A 22,284-nucleotide genomic window follows, 5' to 3' on the forward strand; every position below is an offset into this window, starting at 1 on the left:
AAAACAAACTGAGGGTTCTAGAGGGGAGGGGGGTGGGAGGATGGGTTGGCCTGGTGGTGGGTATTGAGGAGGGCACGTTCTGCATGGAGCACTGGGTGTTGTGCACGAACAATGAATCATGGAACACTTCATCTAGAACTAATGATGTAATGTATGGGGATTAACATAAGAATAAAAAAAAAAAAAAGAAAAAAAAAAAGACTTTTTTTCCCTCTAATCATTGTAATATCTAAGTTTTTTTTTTGACCTTTAGAACCAACTCTTGCCTCTTGTGGAGGCAATATTGCTCCCGTTGAGAATGAATGTTCTATATAACACGGTAAAGAGTAAGACCTGGTAATTCCATAGGCATAGCTCCTGTCTACACTCTTTTGCTTAAAATGTGCTTCTTGGCCAAAAGGATGTTCCATGTGGTATATGATACCTATATGATAAATAATTCATTACATAGGTTCCTAGATGGTGGTACTGGCACTGAGGACAGAAAAGGCAAATCCAAAATAAATAGCTATTTCAGTGAGAACAAATTGCCCCATGCCCCATGATGGAAAGTACTGGTAATCACTCTTGGCCTCTCCAGGCATTAACCACCCTACCTTTATAAGAAGTCCAGACAAAACAGGATGCTAAATGGATACCAGTTAATTTCTTTTCTCAGTCACCCCACTACTTTGTCAATGGGCTTCTATACAAAGCGGCTTTGGTAGCGGGTATGGAGGTTGATGCATGGAATCATTAACCTGGCTTCTACCAACCATTGAGTGCCCTGCCAGTAACAGCAAAGGCCAACACGGAACACTCAGTTAGAAAGCCATTTCCCAGGAGATCGGTAATCCACCTGGTGGGACGTTGATGAAAGTGACCCACCAAATGAACGTTCCTATTCCTACTTTTCACTCTTCCTCCACATGCAAAAGTCGGAATCTTCCTGATTAAATCTGTCTTGAGACCAATAAACTCTCGATTGCCCTATAATCTAACTTTTGATTGAATTTGCATATCACAAAAAAGTTCCCAAATATTGATTTTTTTTAATTTTTTAATTTTTTTTTAATTTTTTTCATTTATTTGAGACAGAACGAGAGAGAGAGAGCACATGAGAGTAGGGAGGGTCAGAGGGAGAAGCAGACTCCCCGCTGAGCAGGGAGCCCGATGTGGGACTCGATCCCGGGACTCCAGGATCATGACCTGAGCCGAAGGCAGTTGCTTAACCAACTGAGCCACCCAGGCGCCCCCAAATATTGATTTTTTAAATCCATGCCTGGAAACCATGACTCTTGTGCAGTAAAGAAGTAATTTTAATTCTATCTATATAAAAGAAAACATAAAGGGCTTTTGTTTTCCCATATTTTCAAAATTCTAGAAATTAGGTATGTCTTAGAATTATACATGTGAAGCATAATCAGATATGGTCTCAACTTCTTCCCATGTTCTCCAGATCATTCACAATGAATCCCACAAGATCAATTCAATAGTCCTACATCTTTAGTTCTTCGTATCATCAAGAATCTGTATATCCAAAATAATAAGTTTTCAAGCAAAAATCTAGTCTGTGACTTGTAATTACCCTCTTTTTAGGTTTAGAGATTCTTGAGTAATTAATGCTTTTGGATTCTTAATATCTGTTTTTGAATGTTCTTGAACTCAGTAATATCTAGATTTTTTTTCTTACTTAATGATAGTTGGTAAAAACAAGTTAAATCTGTTTTCCTCATATGGTCTGAGAATAGGTTAGGGTAACCCACATTTATACTAGAGGTCTGCCTTTTTTACCCCCGAATGATTCAGCTAAACACCATGAAGTTTTAACATTAGGTAATAGAATGACCTTCTTAAAATAGCTATAGCCCAAAAGGTGTTGTGTGACAGTGAATGCAGAGAATTAATAAGGAGATCTGTACGAAGCACACTGATCAATTTCTGAGGTGAAATGTATGATAAAGGATGGACCAAGGTCACTTTTCCTGATGTCCCTCCTGCTGAGAGAGTGTCTGGCAGATCTGGGCCACTAGACCCCAAGGGAAATGGGAGTTTGAAGCAATTACCTAAATAATTTAGACAAGAAGGCACACTCAGGCTTGTCAAAGTCACCCATAGGAACAGAAGGGGAATCTAAATATTTTGAAACTTGTTAGGAATTTGTTAAAGTATCTCTAGGACACATACACCGATACCGACTCATTACATAAAGGGAAGATTTTATCGCTGGAAAAAATAAGCTCATGTACATGTATCACATTAAATAAGCGCTCAATTTTCTTTCTACTTTGCTCAATAGATAAGGCCTTTTACCTGCATAAGAGTAACAATAGTGTTCTTATATTCTATTCATAGCATTTAGAGTTCTGTATTTCTAAAATAATTTTCTCACCAAGCAGCATGAGTTTTCATCCAGAAGGAAAAAAAAAAAATCAGTGTAGCTGATATGGATACAAAACAGAGGAATAGAAAAGGAAATAGAATTACCCATACGCTTCTGGGAAATAAAAAGACTTCACAAGCTATAAAAAAAATCATTTTATTCACAGGGTACATTTCCAAATTTTCTCCAAGTAAGGGAGGTAGAGAAATTGAGACTTACTGAACCTTCTCACTACCAGCCATAATTACAATGAACACACCAAAGAAAAAGACATGTTTTTACAGCAAACTTCCTATGACATTGCATTTAGATTCCATAGAAACCACTCAGCAGAACCAACCAAGATAGATACTGTTTTCTCAAGTCACACTATAAAAAGTACCAATTAAGGTTTTTTCTTACCTGCTACATTTTATATGAAACTTAAAAAAAAAAAAAAAAGACGAAGAAATGAAGAGCATTGATTTTCCCCCACACCGCCTGCCTTATTAGGAAAAAGTAATTCCATATATACTTCAAAGGTGATTTCAATTTTATAGTCTAATCTAAAAAGTCTTTTCCAGAATTATTGCATCCATGGACTGGTAGTCAAACTACACCGTGTGAGAAAGAATATTTGAACTTTTCTATTTTTCTCTTACCTCCAGTCTGCAAATTTGCTGAAAAACAGCTTGCACACACGTGGAATGATACAGAAGGTGCAATCATCAACTTAACGAGACCAACGAGAAACTTTCCTTTTTTCAAAGTTTTTCAGACCAATTTTGCTGTGTGGTAACTAGGGTTCTAATAATGTTCCAGACTTTTAAAAAAATTAAACAAGCTTTTCAATGGAGCTGCTCTTTGGCCTTTCCCCTTCCCTCTAGTGTCTCTGACTCTGATGTACCCCTGTGACCATCAATCCCCACAAATTGTGGAATCCTGTATATTATGAGAGGGATGTCTATAGTAACTCATGGATAAGAAAGCACAAAAAATTGGTGCTTAAGAGTGAATGAGAAACAGAAACAAATTGTTTCCTTGCTTCCATGAATGCTACTGTTTGCTGGAGAAAAAAACATTTTTAATCTAATCATTTTTAGATTTCCTGTAGCTATCACCTAAGGAGCTCTCTATGAGAAGGTTCTACTACTTCAACAAAGGATATTTACATACCGTTATCAGACATCTCCAAGGCCTATATTCTATTGTGCATTTATATAAAATAGTCACATTCACTACACTTATAAGAGTTTTTGCTGATGGTAAAGATACAACTTGGAACAGACATGGCTACACCTCTAAAGTCACAGGGGCACAGGAAGGAAATACAGAAGGAAGTGAGAGCCAAGCCAGAAAAAGTTAAGGCACCCTCTGCCATCCCTACCTGGTCAGCCATTTTTCTCTTTTCAATGGGCATAAATAATGCAGGGTGTGTGTGTGTGTGTGTGTGTGTGTGTGTGTTTACACTAGAACAGAGGGGAGAAAACACATCTAAATCTTTCCAACTGTCACCTGGCATAGCATACGGTGACCATGTTTCAAAGGGTCAAGTTCAAAGTGACACTTCCTACTATTGCTGCCTCATCATGACAGGAGATCTAAATAATAATCTTGTGTATGCGTCGAAGTGGAGATACAAAGGGGCCATGAAAATGGCAGTGTTTGCATATCCCAGCTCAGACACCAAGGAAAGCACGACTCAGAGGGGGGGCAGGAGGGCCAAGTAAGTAAATTGGTGCCGCTCTTCCATTTTCTTCCCTAAGTGTCTCACCATCTGGCTCTCACGTTACTTCCTCCAGTGTCTTTTCATCATGAGCCGTCACAACTGCATAACAGTATATTTCCTTTACAATGTTTTGAAAGGTTCTATTCTTGGGACTGCACTCAAGGACAATAGCCTCTGTGCTCTGTGCTTAGCGTCATACTAAGATCCCTCCCAGGGGTCCTTCACAATTAAAACCCTGATTTTATCTTTCTCTTTTTCATTTTGCTTAAATCCTTTCTTATTACCATTTTTCATTTCGCTTACGATGCAGAGAAAAACAGACATACCTGACTCCCGATTTTCTCTGCCCTGGATAAACTCATATCTCTTAGATGTTTTCGGTATCATGTGAAACATATGCTTTTAAAATGACAAATAACTGGGGAAAATCTAATTATATAGAAGCAGAAAGAGACATGATCAGTATATTTGAATATTATTCTATAAAACTCCCAGACAGCTTTGCATCATTGATTATATCCTACAGTTTTAACAGGAAAGCAAAATGAGAAAGGATTTTAGCACAATGCAGAGATCAGTAAGAACACAGAGGAGGTAGGCACATAAATGACCATGAACAAAATATAATTCCTCTCCCGTGCTTTAAAAAATTCATAGCTGTGGGCTTAGGTTATCGCACAAATGTTCACAGGTATTATATGTCAATTTATAAGTTATTTATTCCTTATTTCTTAGAGAAGAAATCAGAAATGTTGGCACCAGATAGAAGAAAATCAGAGGGAGACAGAAACATGTAGTTTTTCCTTCTTGTGATGATGAGCAGAGGTTGTCTTACGTTTGAATGAGCTTTCCTTTCATGACTTGTTTCAATCTTTTGCCTCTAGGAGGTATGTAAAAAATGCAAGAGACACGCCTTGGCTGGGGTTAAAGCCAACAGTATCCATTTTCTTATGATAGGAAGAAAAAAGGCTACAGCCATTGTAGCTTCATGTAAGTCTCTTTCCACTTACAAGACAGGAATCTTACAGGGCTCAACCTAAATATTCTGCTCTCATGTTTAGGAGTCATAAACAAACATTCTAGGCTTTTGGATTCTTTTGGATCAGTCTCCCTGGCTCTTAAAGAGACTATACAAGAACTGATGGAAAACAGTCCACTCCAATGTGGGGATCAGGGTCGTCAACCTCACTGTGTAGTCCAAAATCTGCATATAACTGTTGACTCTCCCAAAACATAACTAGTTCATAACTACTCTGTCTACTATTGACTGGAAGCCTTATCAACAACATCAACAGGCGATTAACACATATTTTGTATGTTATTTGTATTATATACTGTATTCTTACAATGAAGTAAGCTAGAGAAGAGAAAATGTCATTAAGAAAATCATAAGGAAAACACATTTACAGAACTGCACTATATTTATAAAAAAAAAAATCTGTGTATAAGCAGACCCGTGTAGTTCTCATCTGTGTCCTTCAAGGGTCAACTATATTTGATATCTCCCTAGCTTCGAGAACTCAGAAAATTCATCTGAGTGGGAAAAAAAGGTCCATTTTTAATCATCACTGACAGGGCCATAATTAGGTCAGGGTGACCAGAATTCTGTCACAGGACACCCAAATTTAGAGAGCACAAATTTAAGGGGAAAAAAAAACTGTTTAAGGCAGTGTAAAATTTTAAGCTTCTCAGCAAATTTCCACACCAAGTCTCCAGTCACAAGGCTACTAGCTTGACTCCACAGACAGGCCAGCCTCCCTGGTAGAAGACAGAAATAGACAGTGCTGTAAAGCCAAGGTCAAGGGCAGAGACTTTTCTGACCCTTACGTACTCTGAGAGCTTGGGAGTAGGGTTTTCTCCTCCTTTCCACTTGCCTCATCTCTCCCTGGCACACAGACCCAAGTCGCTGGTCATATTTAGTTGGTTACTACAGACTTTGCTAGAGGCTTGACCTAGGTTCCAGGTGCCTTGTAGTTGTTTACTCACTTCCTGATGTGTGCTCACTAAAAGTCATCATCTGAGAGTTGACCTCCATGCTGGGAAGATGAACAAATAAAAAGCATAGTATTGCTCTCAGTCCTTATGCCTCCGCATATTTGTCCTCGGGTTCTCACTAAAGTCTTTACAGCTCTTGACCCCTGGAACTCTATAAAGGGAGCAGATATTATTACCTGGTTCTGGTGGGAACGTTTTTGTACAACACAATCAGAATTCCCTAAAGTTTTTGGTGGACTGTGACATTTTTTCCTCTTAGGTCCCTCCTAACAAGGATTTTTCAGTTAAAAATTTCACAAAGCCACTACTTTTAAACATAAAAATTAAAATTATAGATGGCTGATTTCTCAAAGAAATAGAAAGCTGTATATAATACATCATAAAAACTGTGATAGTTGCTGACCAGAGAAATGTTCCTGATATCTTTTTCTATTTGGGAATCATCGCTAACACTTCTGTAAAGCTTCTGACTAATCTAAGAATATTTTTGTCAGATTCGGAATCCTGGGATTTCTTCCATTATTTTCCCTGTAGATTGTGAAGCTATGTTGCCCATTGCTTCAGGTACAAGTTACATATAACCTAAACGAAGTTTGTAGCCAAGAGAAGGACATGAGACATCACAAAGCCAAACAGGTATTGTCAGAATAGCTACCATTTGGGGTCATTTGCATCATTTTGGAATATTGTTAAAATAAAAGTGAACTATACAGAAACAAAATCCCATGGGCACTTGTTAACTTCATGTGTTGGTTGCAGCTGAGATGCACAGTGCTATACAAACTGCTGGTCAAATACTCTACTTAAAGCATATGTATCCTTTGTCCTCTTCCACTTAAAAATCTTTCATATAAAAAATCACTTTTCTATCTTAGAGAATGACTTAATCCTTCACCTATCTTAATTTTACTCTAGTGTAATTAAAATTAAACAGAGGTCACCCTTATTCATGATCCTTAGCATCAGTGCAATTCTCAAACTGGGGCTGATGGAGCTGATAAAAGGTAAAAATCGTATCAGGTACCCATGTTTATCGTATAAACCCAGGTAACCACGGTTTATTGTATAAATCTATCCCTCTTTTCCTCCCATGGGGCAAGCTAATTTTTTGTCAATAAAAAGCAATTTAAAAATGAGACCGATGTTAGAGGGTGATGCCCTCTCTTGGCAGATGCATTGAAAGCAGTGAAATATTTTCTTACTGAGTGTATCTACCATAACCTGAATATCTTCTGAGCTAATCTTAAGGGTCAGTAGTATTAAAATGTAATTGACCAAATTTGGCAAAGTATGAGGCCCAATTCCAGATAAACAGAATAAAATAATAGGCGCTTAGAATTCAACTTCTTAGTAGTAAGAAGTCTACTCTGCAAGATAATTCTGGAGAGATCCTCCCTTAGGAACACACATATTTCAATAAGGATAGATATGCATAACTTTATGCTACAACACACACGTGTACACACACATACAAGGACAGTCACACTCCTAGTTTAGATACATCTATATAACCATAAAAAAGGGAATGTGTATGGCATATCTATGAGTCAATATAAAATAATGCCAACTGCAATCTACTCTAAGAAACCATTCTCCTTCAATTGTAGTCGTATTTCAGATGATGTGAGCATGTATAGCTATTCTTAAGTGAAGACAGTTTGGAGCAATCAAAGCATTCTTTTGGTCTTATCCAGGGTTTCTCAACCTTGACACTATTGATAGTTTAGACTGGGTAATTCTTCGCTGTGGGGGGCTGACCTCTCCACTGTACGATGTTTGGCAGGATCCCTGGCCTCTGTCCACTAGATGACAGTAGCGCCCTCCAAATCACGACAATCAAAAGTGTCTCTACACACTGCCAAATGTCACCAGACAAGGGAGGGGACTCACCCCAGTTGAGAAGTACTGGTCTAATTAAACATTATCATCTTCGGCCATTTCTGTTCTGCCTTTCAGAAGCCACAAGTTTATAGTCTAAAAATTGCACAGTTTATTGTATAAATCTATCCCAGAAATCATAACAAGATGTTAAATTCCCAAATAGCAGCTTCAGTGGAAATGTGAGGCACAGGCTTTAATGGGGCTCTTTAGTTACATTTTAACAACTTTATCAGTAAAAGTACTAATTTGTGTGACACATGTTTTTCATTAGCCCTTTTACATCTTTGATGAAGTGTATAAGTAAAAATGTATTCCTTTTTAAGGTAATTATTAAATAATAACAATGGCTCTAAAAAGGAAATACGTTTAGGGTTTCACATCTAGTGCGTATTTAACACAGCTCACTCATAGTACATTCTCATTATATTTTTGCTGCCATATAGGATCAAAATAACAAGTCAGTTCTGTACAGAATCCATACTCTCAAATTCTTAGCTTTCCAAGCATCAGTTTAATCTGTGTTATGTCAACCAGTCATTTTTTAACTGCTGATTTCTATAATAACCTCAAAATTTAATCTTACTTAGAAATTGCCTATTCTGGTGGTGATACAGAATTTTTCCAAGGGCTTTGTCGTCTCAATGTCTTTTAAATGAACCCACCAAAAACTGCCAACTGTTTTAATTTATATGGTAGACTAAGTTTCTACCATTAAAAATGAAGCAGAACTTTTTGACATAATTTACCTACATTTGGTAACATTTAAAAGAATAAAAATAGTGATTTCTAGTGTCTCCTTTTAGATTAAGGCATTCCAAAGCACAAAGACAGTGAGAGGCTTCCTTTACTTTCCTTGCACATGTAAACACATTTAACTGCTTATAATCTGTCAGTAGAGTTTGTTCGCAGTTTGTCAAAGCTTATGTAAAAAGCTTTCTAAGTAGCCTTACTTGCTACTACCAAGGGAATCAACATCTATGAATTCACATCCCTTTACTTGTATGAACCATGCATGTGTGACCATGCTCAACACAGGGTTCATTCATGAAATATTAGGCAGAGTCAGAATGAGTCAAACAATTCTCATTTTGGGTAAGCCTTTGGGGGTCGTGCTGGTGTGAGCATTACGAGCAGCAACCAATAAGCTGGCTTGTCTTATATCAAGGTGTAGTGGGTAGTGGGTAGTTCACTCACCCGTAGCTCTTCAACAATGGTTACAGAATTTTGCCATACTCAGTCATGTAGGTTCTGCCTTCGGAGTTGCATGGGAATGAGCTTTGTTTAACTGTGTGTATGTGTGAGTGTGTGTGTGTACATGAGTCTGTGTTTTATTTGTGTGCATGTATCTTGGAGTGAATATACCATGGTAGATAGAAAAGGGATGTGCCTTCTAGTCTGTTTCCAGACTAAAACATCATTGTGCTTTACTTTATCTCTGAGTACTAAATTATGAAGACAATTATGCCAATTTGCAAATAAATAATGCACTCACATTTGTAGTCTTTTTACACTAAAATAACATAATACAAACAGGCTTAAATAATGCAGATCTAAAATTGAGTTTATGCCCTCAATTCTGAGAAGGAGGGAAAGTGGCTCATGTTATCCAGACTATGAATCAACACAGTCTAAATTCAACAATGCTTCACATCATCTAAGTAGACCTGATAAAAGGGGAGGAAGCAATTCTTAACATTTTTTAAATGGAAGGAGACTAGAGTTAACAAAGACTTGGTTCAACAAATCACAATAATTAGCTGTAGTGTTTTGTATCTTTATTACTCAGTAAGGGATTCTTTTTTTTTTTTTTTTTTTTTAGCTACCTCATCACCCACTCACTGCCCCTAAATAGGGCAAAAATAAATAATCATTTTTTAAAAACCTATGGTTCTAAGATATAAGATAGGTTTTTTTTTTTTTCCTAAAGCCATATTGTGTTGGTAATCAGTAACACTTTGCGCTGGCATTTCCTTTATTCTACCTTGATTAATTCTTCACCTTCAACAACCAGAGTTCTATCTTGTTTGTGAACTGCATCTTCTAGATTTGAACCACCTGAATGTGCTTTACCAACATCATCTCATCAGCATGTTACTGGTTGCAAATCCACAATGTGCTACAAAATATTTCAGAGGATGTTTCATTTCTTATTTGTCCTCCAAGCCAACATCCAAAGTAGAGTTTCTCTTGGGCTTTTATAGTTGTTTTTGTTTTGTTTTGTTTTTCCAAGTGGCCCATGTGAATCCATGAAATGACTTGACCATTTCCTTTTGGAGTCATGTAGAAAACCTAACAAAAATACCCTGTCTCGGTTCTTTCTTTTTCCATGGTCCCTAGGAAGTGGGCTGGAGTGAAGTGTCTTCACATGGGTCTAGCTGCATTCTCAGTGCACCGATTTTATGAAGATACCAGAGCTGGAGAAATTCCTCTGGCATGGCATGGAAGCCAGAGAAGGGCAAGACGTTATCATAGTAGTGGTGGCTGATGGGCTGCTCATGCATATTCACAGAGAAGGGCCAGAAACCATAGATAGCTACCTCTTCACAGAGACCCAGAGCCGCACTCACCAGAAAGAGTCCTGTGGACAGGCGCTTGGCATGGATTCCCCTACTTTTCCAGAACTTTCCAATGCTACGCAGAAAGTTGGGGTTGGCAAAGAGCACTGTTTGATTGGCACCAACATCTGACAGTGTGTAATAAACCCGGAGAGATGGCTCTGTTCCCGTCTTCATAGAAAAGGCAGGCATGTAGATATAACTGTGGTTATAGATCTTCATGTTGTCCACAAATGTCTTTCTGGACCACAGCAGATTCTGAAACCTATTATAGAGAAGAAGAGGCTCAGTTAAACCCTGAGAAAAGGAACTCATCAAACCCCACTCTATTGTTTGTCTGATGGCCCTGCTAGTTCACATTTATCTCGGGGGTGGGGGGTGGGTGGGGAGAACATGAAAACCGCTTCACTTATATTTAAAATCTTCCTTGAACTTACCAATTATTTCTCATCAAGTAGCTTGGCTTTCCCCAACCCCAACAATCTTAAATTCAGCTTAAGATTCCTTAATGGAATTCCCTTTGAACTAAAATGCACTGTACATTTTGTTCTCCCAGAATTATTTGCCTGGAATGTAAAAATCTCATGAATTCACAAAGGTTCTTGGTTGTTGGATAGGATTCTTAAAAAATATTTTTTAATTTATTCATCTGAGACAGAGAGCTAGCGAGTGAGAGCATGAGCAGGGGGGAGTGGCAGAGCGAGAGGGAGAAGCAGGCTCTCCGCTGAGCAGGGAGCCTGATGCGGGACTCGATCCCAGGACCCTGGGATCATGACCTGAGCTGAAGGCAGATGCTTAACCCACTGAGCCACCCAGGCATCCCACTGAATAGGATTTTGATAAAAACTACTTCTGCAGTCTGATATAAGCACAGGACTGGTTTCTTCATCTGCAAATCAAAGGAACCACCTGGAAGATACTTCTTCCCGTTCAAATTCTATGATCCTAGAAGTATTCCGATTAACTGATACTACTATATTATAACTAGAATATTACATGGAAAAAGGAGCACTTGTTACTATTATAAAATGATGCTGACAGAGTTGCCCGTATTGCTTGCTCCAAAGAACTCTACTTTCCTCTGTTCTTTCCATTTGGATTCCATAAAAAGAGGATCTCCGGTTCAAGTGTATTCAACTAAAATTGATGATGTACATCCTATGTGTCAGGCACTGGGGAATTAAAAATTTAATGACCCAATTTCTGTTCTTAAGAAATTCAGGTCCAACTGTGGAAACAAAAATATAAATGAGTACAACATAATGTTCTAAATGCAACAGTTGATATCTGTATAAAGTACTGTGGGATACAGATGAAAAAATAATCCTGCCTTAGAGGAGTGGAGTCTGAGAAAGCTTCAGAGAGGGGATGGCATTTAAATACAGCTCCTGTGGGGCTACAACAGGAAGTACAGCAACAAAATAAGAAACACTTTGGTCACAGGTTGGGGTGCACAGTGTCCTGAAACAATCATGAAGAAGAGCCTGTTTCCCTGGGCCACGGGAGGCAGTGGCTGAAGATAAGACATGTTGCAAAAGACCTCAAGTGTCTCTAATCTGTTCGTGGACTTCAGCCTGTGGTGATGGGGAAACTCCACAGCCGCCGTGCGTACTCACAGCACTTAATATTTACCTTACAGATATTTCCTCATTTGCTTAGTGGTCAGTCTGTGTCAAAAAAGGTCACTGGCGATCTGGGGAAGGAAGAGGCTGGTAGCCTGGAGACCAGTGAGGAGGCTGCTACAGACCAAGTATAAAAAGAGAAAAAAGACAATGAACTACACTCGGCTCTTTCAACTTTTGTTCTCTTTCACACAGGGCCGTCACCGGTGTCAGGTTATGTGCAGGTGGAGCAGAGGCCCCTAAGAATGCAATGGAGCCACAACTCACAGAGGAAAGTCTGGCCTGACACGTTGGCAGCGTTCATCATAAATATGTGAAACCAAAACTCTGAATGAACAAATCCACAGGGTTTTGTGTAGCAAGCAGTGTGATTAACTCTGCCTGCCAAGAAAGGTGTGTTCCTTGAGCCCCAAAGAAGGAAAATTGCTCCAGGTTTCCTCATGTCCTTGACTCAGCAGCCTGCTTTAGCAATTTTCTTTGGGCTGCAACAAATAAAGATAGTGGTAACAGGGTTTGTAAGTGGAATCACTTTATCCTAGAAGAAGCCATGGAAGCACATTTACCCATATTCCGGGGCTGGACCAGCCTCGCCAACACAAACTCCTACCTCTCAACTCCACTAGCCCACGCTTAATAATTCTATTCTCTCTGTTGCCCACCCATATCTTCTGCTGTCTTCCTAAAACATAAATGCTTTCCCAGTCATGTAAACACACCCTGCAGGTAACCTCCTACTTCTTTTGAACCATGGTTCTCAAACTCTAGTTAGAATATCCTGATATTACAGCTTCCTGGGTTCCAATGAGTAATCCAGCTGACTTTGTATCCAGCACTCCCTGGTGATTCTCGTGCAGGGGTCCTTTGACAGACTTATTTAGAAGATCAAAGCCATCCATGTAAGCTGTCTAGCTCTCTGCCATCTATCCCTCAACATCTCTTTCTTTACATCTTCTAATTTTATCCTTGTTGCAATTCTAACAAGAAGAAGTGCTCCCTCTTCCCCTGTGTCTTGGAACAAACCATTTCATATTTTCTAAAAAATTCATGTTCTAAAGTGGATCTCACTTCTTTAAAACATTTAACCTCAGGGTGCCTGGGTGGCTCAGTGATCCCAGGGTCCTGGGATCGAGGCCCGCACTGGGCTCCCTGCTCAGTGGGGAGTCTGCTTCTCCTTCTCCCTCTGCCGCTCCCCTACTCTCGCTTGTGTTCTCTCTCTCTCGCAAAAATAAATAAATCTTTCTAAAAACACAAACATTTAACCTCTCCCTCTCTACTGAATTATTCCTTTTTGTCTTCTAAGCACAGTTAGAACTTAGTATGAGGCAATTCTTCATATGCTCATACCATTCCCCGAGCTACATTCTAGTTTTTTCATTTCACTATCAACATTCTAGAGCAATTAGTCTACTTCTATCTGTTCCCTTTCTTACTTCCATTTCCTCCTTATTGCTGTGCAGAATGGTTCCTATTGCACAGCACTCTGCTGGTTAACGGAACTTATCCTTATTTTTGTAGTGGACTACATACTAATGAGAATTACAGACAGCTCCAATAAAATCAGAGAAATTGATTTTATGTTCCCTGTCTTAAAGCTGACTGATTATTCTTGAAGAGGGCAGTCTTTCTTCCTTGAGTTTTAACTTTGAAAAGGAACACACATCTTGGATTTACTATAGCCTTAATTTTTTGATACTGTTAAAGAATCAGCCTATATATAAAATTTTATTATTTTTACCTACCCCATTTTTCAACAAATAACATTATTTAAGAACTCAAATCAATTCAATGCTTATTTATGGCACACCTAATATATTTACTGTTACTCTGATCAAGAGCCTAATAGGGGTGGTTTGAATTTTACTAAATTATTACAAAATTCAACTAGAATTGTAAAAGAGTAGTGCTCCAGCTTACCTCTCCAGCCTCATTCTCAGATACTCTCTATATCTTCACCCAATACTCCAGCCATCCCTGTATGTGCATCTGTCCTCATCTTTTGGCATTGATAGTTTCTTTTTGGCTTATCCATTCATTGCCCTGGTGAAGTTCTGCCTAAACATCAAGACTCAAGCTTCTCCTTCTAAAGCTTATTCCTTCCTTTCAACTTAAGCTTTCAAAGGAGTCTTCTTGGAACTTCTCAGGATGAACTAACTCAACCCTCCAAGACTGTGTACTCCTTGAAGACAAGGGACAAGTTTTATTTGTCTTTTAATTTTTACAACTTAGCTCAGAATAGTTGTATACTATACAAATGGAAAACTATTAAACTGAAAAAAGAAGAAAATGAAGTGAGATCAGCAAGTGAAATTATTAAAAATAGAAATGATTAATATATAATGAATATGGGCATGAAATAGAAAAATATATCAATAAAAATAGCAGAAAGCACAGAAATATGGCACACTTCACAAATAAATTTCATACATGATAATAAAGAGAAAAATCATTGAAATTTTAAACAGTTACATTCAAGCTAACTATTTAACAATATGAAAATTTGAGGGGGAACAGATTTATATTTGACAAGAAAATTTCAAAATAATTTCAAGATAAGATATTTAAAGTCTATATTACAAGAAAAACTAAAGAAAACAACTGTGTGAATTTATCAGCCACTTGCAAATTATCTTTCTATAAAGGAAAATATTGACAAAATTGATTACATCAAGATGCAAAATTCCATTGCCACAAAAATAAGATAACTAAAATAAAAAGGGAATGACTCTGAAAAGTATTTTCAACAAATATAAAAATAGAAGCTCAATATTGATAACATTACAGAGTGTAAATATATTGATATAATGATATGAAAATGGACAAAAACACAGATAATGGACAAAAACACAGATGCAAGTAATAAAAAGTGCTAAATGTTCAGCTTCAGAATGCCAGTCAAGATGCAAACTGAATAGAATAAAGAAAGATAAGGGTCCAGTTCTCCCCTCTTCCAGCAAATTCCTAGAAATGAAAGAAAAAATATTTTTAAAGATCTACATCCATCCTGAAGAAAAGAAAAGAAGGGAAACCCTCAATGAATCCCCAAATCTAAGTTACCTCTGAAAAAGAGAATGCTTACAGAAAGAAACCAGAATATAAGCTTATCTGTTGAGCACTGCTCTAAGATGTAGCAGTGCCCCATGCCTAAAGGCAGAAGATACTGAGAAGTTGGGTGTCTTGGAACAATCAACAAGGTGATTGTTTACATTATGGGGCAGGAGAGACATTCAGGTGGACTGAACCCTAAAATCCTGCACTGATCAATTATCACTGTGGGTAGCAGGGAGAGAATATCAGCCTCTATGGAGGAACAGTGACTATGTGCCCAGAGCTGGCCCAGCCCGAGGGGAAACTGAAATTCTTTTCAACTTGTGCAATATTGGTAGCCAAGCTTATAGTTCCCAAGTAGAATACTGACACTGGCCCAAGAGAAAAGATACGATACAGATAATGACACTGGGGAGTCACCCAAAAGAAAGCCACCTTCCTACCTTCTCAACCAAAAGTAAAGCCTACCCGTGACAGGTCTAGTCTTCAGAGCTTCCAGTTACTAAACAAGAACAGAGAGCCAAGATCAGAAGATATTGAAGGAAAGCCTCCACCATGAGAGTCAGAGAACAAAGTGGAAGAATAAAAGAACTCAGAGGAAACCAATGTTATTCAAGGGCCAGAAGAAAACTCTTAAAATCTATAATTAGCTTGTTTAGAAATATTAATAGTTGACTGCATCCACTTAGACTAGGATGCTATAAAAAGAAAAAGAATATTTAGGTTACAAGAAACAGCTACTGGCAATTTAAGAAGATAATTGATGGATTCTGGTATAGGAAATCTCCAGCTAAAGAGCTACAAAGCAGGCCTAGAAACCTATCAGTCAGATACTAGTGAAAGGAAAAGGCCACTTCCAGGAGAGTTGTCTCAACAACAACAACAAAAAAGTGCCTCTGATAGTCATCTGATAGATGTTGACAGTAATGAAAGAAGATCTGCAGCTCTAATTGGGAGTCTGGGGATGAATTAGTGACTATTGCATAGAAAGCCTTTATTTGCTCTGGGGGAAAATAAATAGGAAAAAAATTAAGAGTTGAACAGGATATCAAGTACTCATAAAATAGACTTTTTGTCTCAGATGTGAATTATTATGTAGACAATAAGGTAAGCACTATTAATTTAATTGTGATATATCTTAATCGAGAAGTTAGGAAAGTATAAGTGTGTATGGAGGAGTGCTGTGAGTGGCACTTTAAGAGACAAAAACCTTTATTTTTCCATAATAAATCAATAGATAAACTGAAAAGTTTAAAACTGTAATTAAGCATGCTGCTTTAAAATGCAACAAGAGAAAAATCAACTAGAGAATTTGAACATCTTAGAACATTACTTGGGGGAATGTGAGACAAGAATTTACTTCTTGCCATTTTAAGCTTTGCCAAACTATTTGATTTTCAAAGTGTATATAGCAAAAACTGATTAAAATTTAGATATTCACAAATCCATAATCATAGAGTCTTCAATTAAAAAGTTTATTATTTTTAAACACAAATTAAAAATTTCTAAAAAGGACTACATATCACAAAAGAAAAAAAAATATATATATAAAAACAATTATCATCATACAGGCCATAACATCTGATCTAAAATGAAAAGTCAACAACACAAAGATACACACACTGCACTAGAAAATTATTTTTTATTTTTTTAAAGACTTTATTTATTTATTTCTGAAGGAGAGAGACGGGGAGGGAGAGACAGCAGGAGCGGGGAGTGGGAAGAGGGGCAGAGAGAGAAGCAGACTCCCTGCTGAGCAGGCAGCCCAATGTGGGACTCAATCCCAGGGCCCTGGGATCACCACCTGAGCTGAAGGCAGATGCTTAACAGACTGAGCCACCCAGGTGCCCTGAAAAAGAAATTTTTTAAAATGTATTTCAAGTATGTCTTTAAGGGGGAATCTGCCAATATTTGCAGATGATATAATTACCTGTCTAGAATATATATAAGAGAACCAATTGGAAAATGATTTGTTGGACCTAATAATAACTTAGAAAAGCATAGCTTTTAAAAATCCACAGCTAAACCAGGCATAGAACTTCCTCAACTTCATAAAGAATAGTTACAAAAAATCTACACCTAGCATCATACTTTATGGTTAGAAACTTGAAATTTTCCTACTATGATCAGTAATAAGTCAAGGATGTCCCCTCTCACAACTACTTTTCAACATTATACTGGAAGTCACTGCTAATACATCTAAATAAGAAAATGAAATAAAGATAAACAGTTTGGAAAGGAATACATAAAACTGTCTTTGCAGACAATCATCTTCACACAATCATCTATGTAGAAAATCTGAAAGAATTAAAAAAAAAAAAAAGCTTCCTGGAACCAGTAAACAATTACAGCAAGGTTGTAGGATATAAGATTAATATACCGAGTCAACTGCTTTCCTAAATATGAGCAATAAACAAGTAGAATTTGAAATAAAAAATACAGGGTGCCTGGGTGGCTCAGTTGGTTAAGCATCTGCCTTTGGCTCAGGTCATGATCCCAGGGTCCTGGGATCGAGACCCACATTGGGCTCCCTGCTCAGTGGGAAGTCTGCTTCTCTCTCTCCCTCTGCTATTCCCCCCGCTTGTGCTCTCTCTCTCTGTCAAATAAATAAATAAAATATTTTTTAAAAAAGAAATAGAAAATACAATATCATTTATATTAGCACCCCCCAAATATGAAATACTTAGGCATAAATCCAACAAAATATGTACAAGACCTATGTGAGGAACACTAGAAAACTCTGATGAATGAAATCAAGGAACTAAATAAATGAGATTTTGAGAGATACTACATGTTCATGGATAGAAAGACTCAATATTGTCAAGATGTTAGTTCTTCCCAACATGAACTATAGATTCAATGCAACTCCAATCAAAAACATAGCAGGTTCTTTTGTGTATATCAACAAACTAATTCTGAAATTTATGTGGAGAAGCAAAAGATGTAGAATAGCCAATATAATATTGAAGGAGATGAACAAACTTGGAGGACTGGCTCTACCCGACTTTAAGATTTACTATAAAGCTACAGTAATCAAAATAATGTGGTATTAGTAAAAGAATAGACACATCAATGGAACAGAACAGAAAACCCAGAAATTGACCCACATAAATGCAGTCAGCTGATCTTTGACAAAGGAGCAAAGGCAATACAATGTAACAAAGATAATGTTTTCAACAAATGGGTGCTGACACAAGTGGGTATCTACATGCAAATAGTTGAATCTAGACAGAGACTTGATAGCCTTCACAAATATTAACTCAAAATGGATCATAAATGTAAAATGCAAAATTGTAAAACTCCTATAAGATAAATAATGAGAGAACCTAGGTGACCTTGGCTGTGGCAGTAACATTTTATGTACAAAATCAAAGGCACAATCCATGAACGATATAATCGATAAACTGGAATTCATTAAAATTAAAAACATTTCTGTGAGAGACAATATCAAGAGAACGAGAAGACAAACTGCATCCTGGAAGAAATACATGCCCCAAAGACACAGCAGATAAAGAACTATTATCCAGACTATACAAAGAACTCTTTAAATTCAACGATAAGAAAACAAATAACTCAATTTAAAAATGGGCCAAAGACTTCAACAGACACCTCATCAGATGGCAAATAAGCATATGAAAAGATGTTCATATTGTATATCATCAAGGAAATGCAAATTAATACAGCAATGAGGTATCATTACTAGATATCTATGAGAATGATCAAAATCCAGAACCCTGCCAACACTGAATGCCTATAAGGATGTGGAGCAACAGAAACTCTCATTCACTGCTGGTGGGAATGCAAAATGGTACAGTTTAGTGGTTTCTTATAAAATTAAACACTCTTATGTGATCCAGCAATCCTGCTTCTTTGTATCTTCCCAAAGGCACTGAAAACTTATGTCCACACAGAAACCTGCACAAACATGTTTATAGCAGCTTTATTCATAATTGCCCAAACTTGGAAGCAATCAAGATGATTTGCTAAGGTGAATGGATAAAGAAACTGTATTATATCTGTATAAGGGAATATTATTCAGCACTAAAAAATGACTTATCAAGCCATGAAAAGACACGGAGGAACCTTAAGTGCATACCACTGAGTGGAAGATGCAAGAATGGTTCAACATTTGCAAATCAATCAACATGATAGCATCACATTAACAAAATGAAGAATAAAAATCATATGATCATCTCAATAGATGTAGAAAAAGCATTTGATAAAATTCAACATCCATTTATGATAAAAACTCTCAACAAAGCAGGTATAGAGGGAATGTACTTCAACATAATAATGGCCATATATGAGAAGCTCACAGCCAATATCATTCTCAATAATCTGATAATCCTGATTTCTAAGATCAGGATCAAGACAGGATGTCCAATCTCACCACTTCTATTCAAATTAGTGTTGGAAGTCCTGGCCAGAGCAATTAGGTAAGAAAAAGAAATTAAAGGCATCAAATTTTTGAAGAAAGAAGAAAAACTAACACTATTTGCAGATGACATGAAATTATATAAACCCTAAAGACTCCATCAAATAACTAAGAAACAATAAATAAATTCAGTATAGTTGCAGGATACAAAATCCATATACAACAATCTGTTGCATTTCTTTACACTAATAACAAACTATTAAAAAGAAAAATATCAAAAACAATCCTATTTACAACTGCATCAAAAAGAAGAAAATGCCTAGGAATAAATTTAACCAAAAAGGTGAAAGACCGATCTATCAAAAACTATAAGACATTTATGAAAGAAACTGAAGAAGACACAAGTAACTGGAAAAATATTCCATGCTCATGGATTGGAAGAATTAATATTGTTAAAATATCTATACTACCCAAAACAACATACAGATTCAGTGCAATCCCTATCAAATTCTAATGGTATTTTTCACAGGAATAGAACAAATAATCCTAAAATTTGTGCAGAAGCATCAAAGACCCCAAATAGCCATGCAATCTTGAGAAAGAAGAATAAGGCTGGATGCATCACACTCAGATTTCAAAGATAAGCTATAGTAATTAAAACAGTATAGTACTGGCATAAAAACAGACACATAGATCAATGAAACAGAATAAAGAGCCCAAAAATAAACCCATGCATATATGGTCAATTAATTTACAACAAAGGAATCAAGAATATATAATAGGGAAAGAACAGTCTCTTTAATAAATGGTGTTGGGAAAACTGGACAGCTACATGCAAAAGAATAAAACTGGATCACTATCTTCCATCATACATAAAATGAACAGATAATGAATTAAAGACTTGAACTTAAAACCTGAATCCATAAAACCCCTAGAAGAAAATATGAAATAAGCTCCTTGACATAGGTCTTGGTGATGATTTTTTGAATCTGTCACCTAAAGCAAAAGCAACAAAAGCAAAAATAAACTAGTAGGACTACATCAAACTAAAAAGCTTCTGCACAACAAAGGAAGCGATCAACAAAATGAAAAGCAACTTACTGAATGGGAGAGCATATCTGCAATCATTTATCTGATATGGGCTAATATACAAAAATATATAAAGTACTTATAAACTCAATAGAAAAAAACAAAATCTGATTTAAAAATATGCAGATCTGAATATACATTTTTCAAAGTAGACTTACAGATGGCCAACAGGTACATACATGAAAAGACGCTCAACGTCATTAATTATTAAGGAAATGAAATCAAAACAAGAATGAGATATCACCTCACACCTGTTAGAATGGCCATTATCAAAAAGACAAGAAATAACAGGTGTTGGTGAGAATGTGGAGGAAATAAAATTCTTGTGCACTGTTGGTGGGAGTATAAATTGGTGAAACCACTATGGAAGACTATATGGAGGTTCCTAAAAAAAAAAATAAAATAAAAACAGAACTATCAAAACTATCAGAACTATCAAAAAGATAAATGCACTCCCATGTCCACTGCAACATTATTTATAGTAGCCAAGATATGAAAACAACCTAAGTATACATCAATGGATAAATGGATAAAGTAATTGTGTAATTATATTATATATAATAATATATATATAATTCAACCATAAAAAATAAAATCTTGCTATTTGAGACATGGAGAGACCCCAGGGCATACACTAGTGAAATAAGTCAGACAGAGAAAAACAAATATCATATGATCTTATATGTGGAATCTAAGGAAAAGCAAAAAACCCGAGCTCATAGATACAGAGAACAGATTGGTGGTTGCAAGAGGTGAGGGGTCAGGATGGGAGAAATGGTTTGTTTGTTGGTTTGTTTGTTTTTAGTTTAAATAAAATGAGTAAAAATTTTTTAAAGTGACAACATGAACAAATCAGAATCATAAAACAAAACACTATACAAAAAGACCAGGCAGATTTGATAAAGAACCAAGTGGAAATTCTGAAACTGAAAAAGATAGCCTTTGAAAATAAATATTTTATGAAAAGATTAAATAGTAGATTTGATAGAATCAAAAAGAGAATTAATGCATTGAAAGACAAATCTAAAGACACTACCTAGAATGACACCTGGATGGAAAATATAAGAGAGATTAAGAGAGAAGATGGAATAAAAAGATCCAAAACATGTATAGAAAGAGTTCCCAAAGAAGAAAATAGAGTGAATGGGAGTAAAGCGATATTTAGAGAACAGACATATATGCCTTAAAACCAATGTAAAGTAGGTACAAATAAAGAAAGTGAGATGGGGAGGCGAGTGGGGGATGGGCTAGATGGGTAATGGGCATTAAGGAGGGCACTTGTGATGGGCATTGGGTGTTGTGCATAAGTGATGAATCACTAAATTCTACACCAGAAACTGAGTTACACTGCATGTTGACTAACTGGAATTTAAATAAAAAATTTGGACAAAAGTAAAAATAAAGAAAGAAAAATTAAAAAAAAAGAAAAAGTCAATTATGTCTAAAACATATGCACAAAAGAGAGGTGGTTATTAAGTACCATTCCCTTGACTCTCTTTTCTAGCATGATTAAAGTAAATAATACCACTAAAAAATAATAATATACAAATAACACAAGAGCCTGGGTGGCTCAGTCGGTTAAGTGTCTGCCTTTGACTCAGGTCAGGATCCCAGGGTCTTGGGACTGAGTTCCACACTGGGCTCCCTGCTCA

At 36.8% G+C, this 22,284-nt stretch overlaps 1 protein-coding gene across 1 annotated transcript in view; it reads right to left on the minus strand.

The window, feature by feature from the left end:
• Positions 1 to 2,502: 2,502 nt before the first annotated feature.
• Positions 2,503 to 22,284, minus strand: part of ST8SIA1 (ST8 alpha-N-acetyl-neuraminide alpha-2,8-sialyltransferase 1) — a 147,737-nt gene continuing 127,955 nt past the window's right edge. Inside the window, exon 5 of the mRNA XM_081821341.1 lies at positions 2,503 to 10,766. Within this exon, the coding sequence (XP_081677467.1) occupies positions 10,280 to 10,766 (487 nt within the window). The 3' untranslated portion in view covers positions 2,503 to 10,279. The remainder of the gene's footprint in view (positions 10,767 to 22,284) is intronic.

The sequence above is a fragment of the Leptonychotes weddellii genome, chromosome 5, assembly GCF_054177405.1.
Source record: "Leptonychotes weddellii isolate Sample4059 chromosome 5, ASM5417740v2, whole genome shotgun sequence".
Lineage (NCBI taxonomy): Eukaryota > Metazoa > Chordata > Mammalia > Carnivora > Phocidae > Leptonychotes > Leptonychotes weddellii.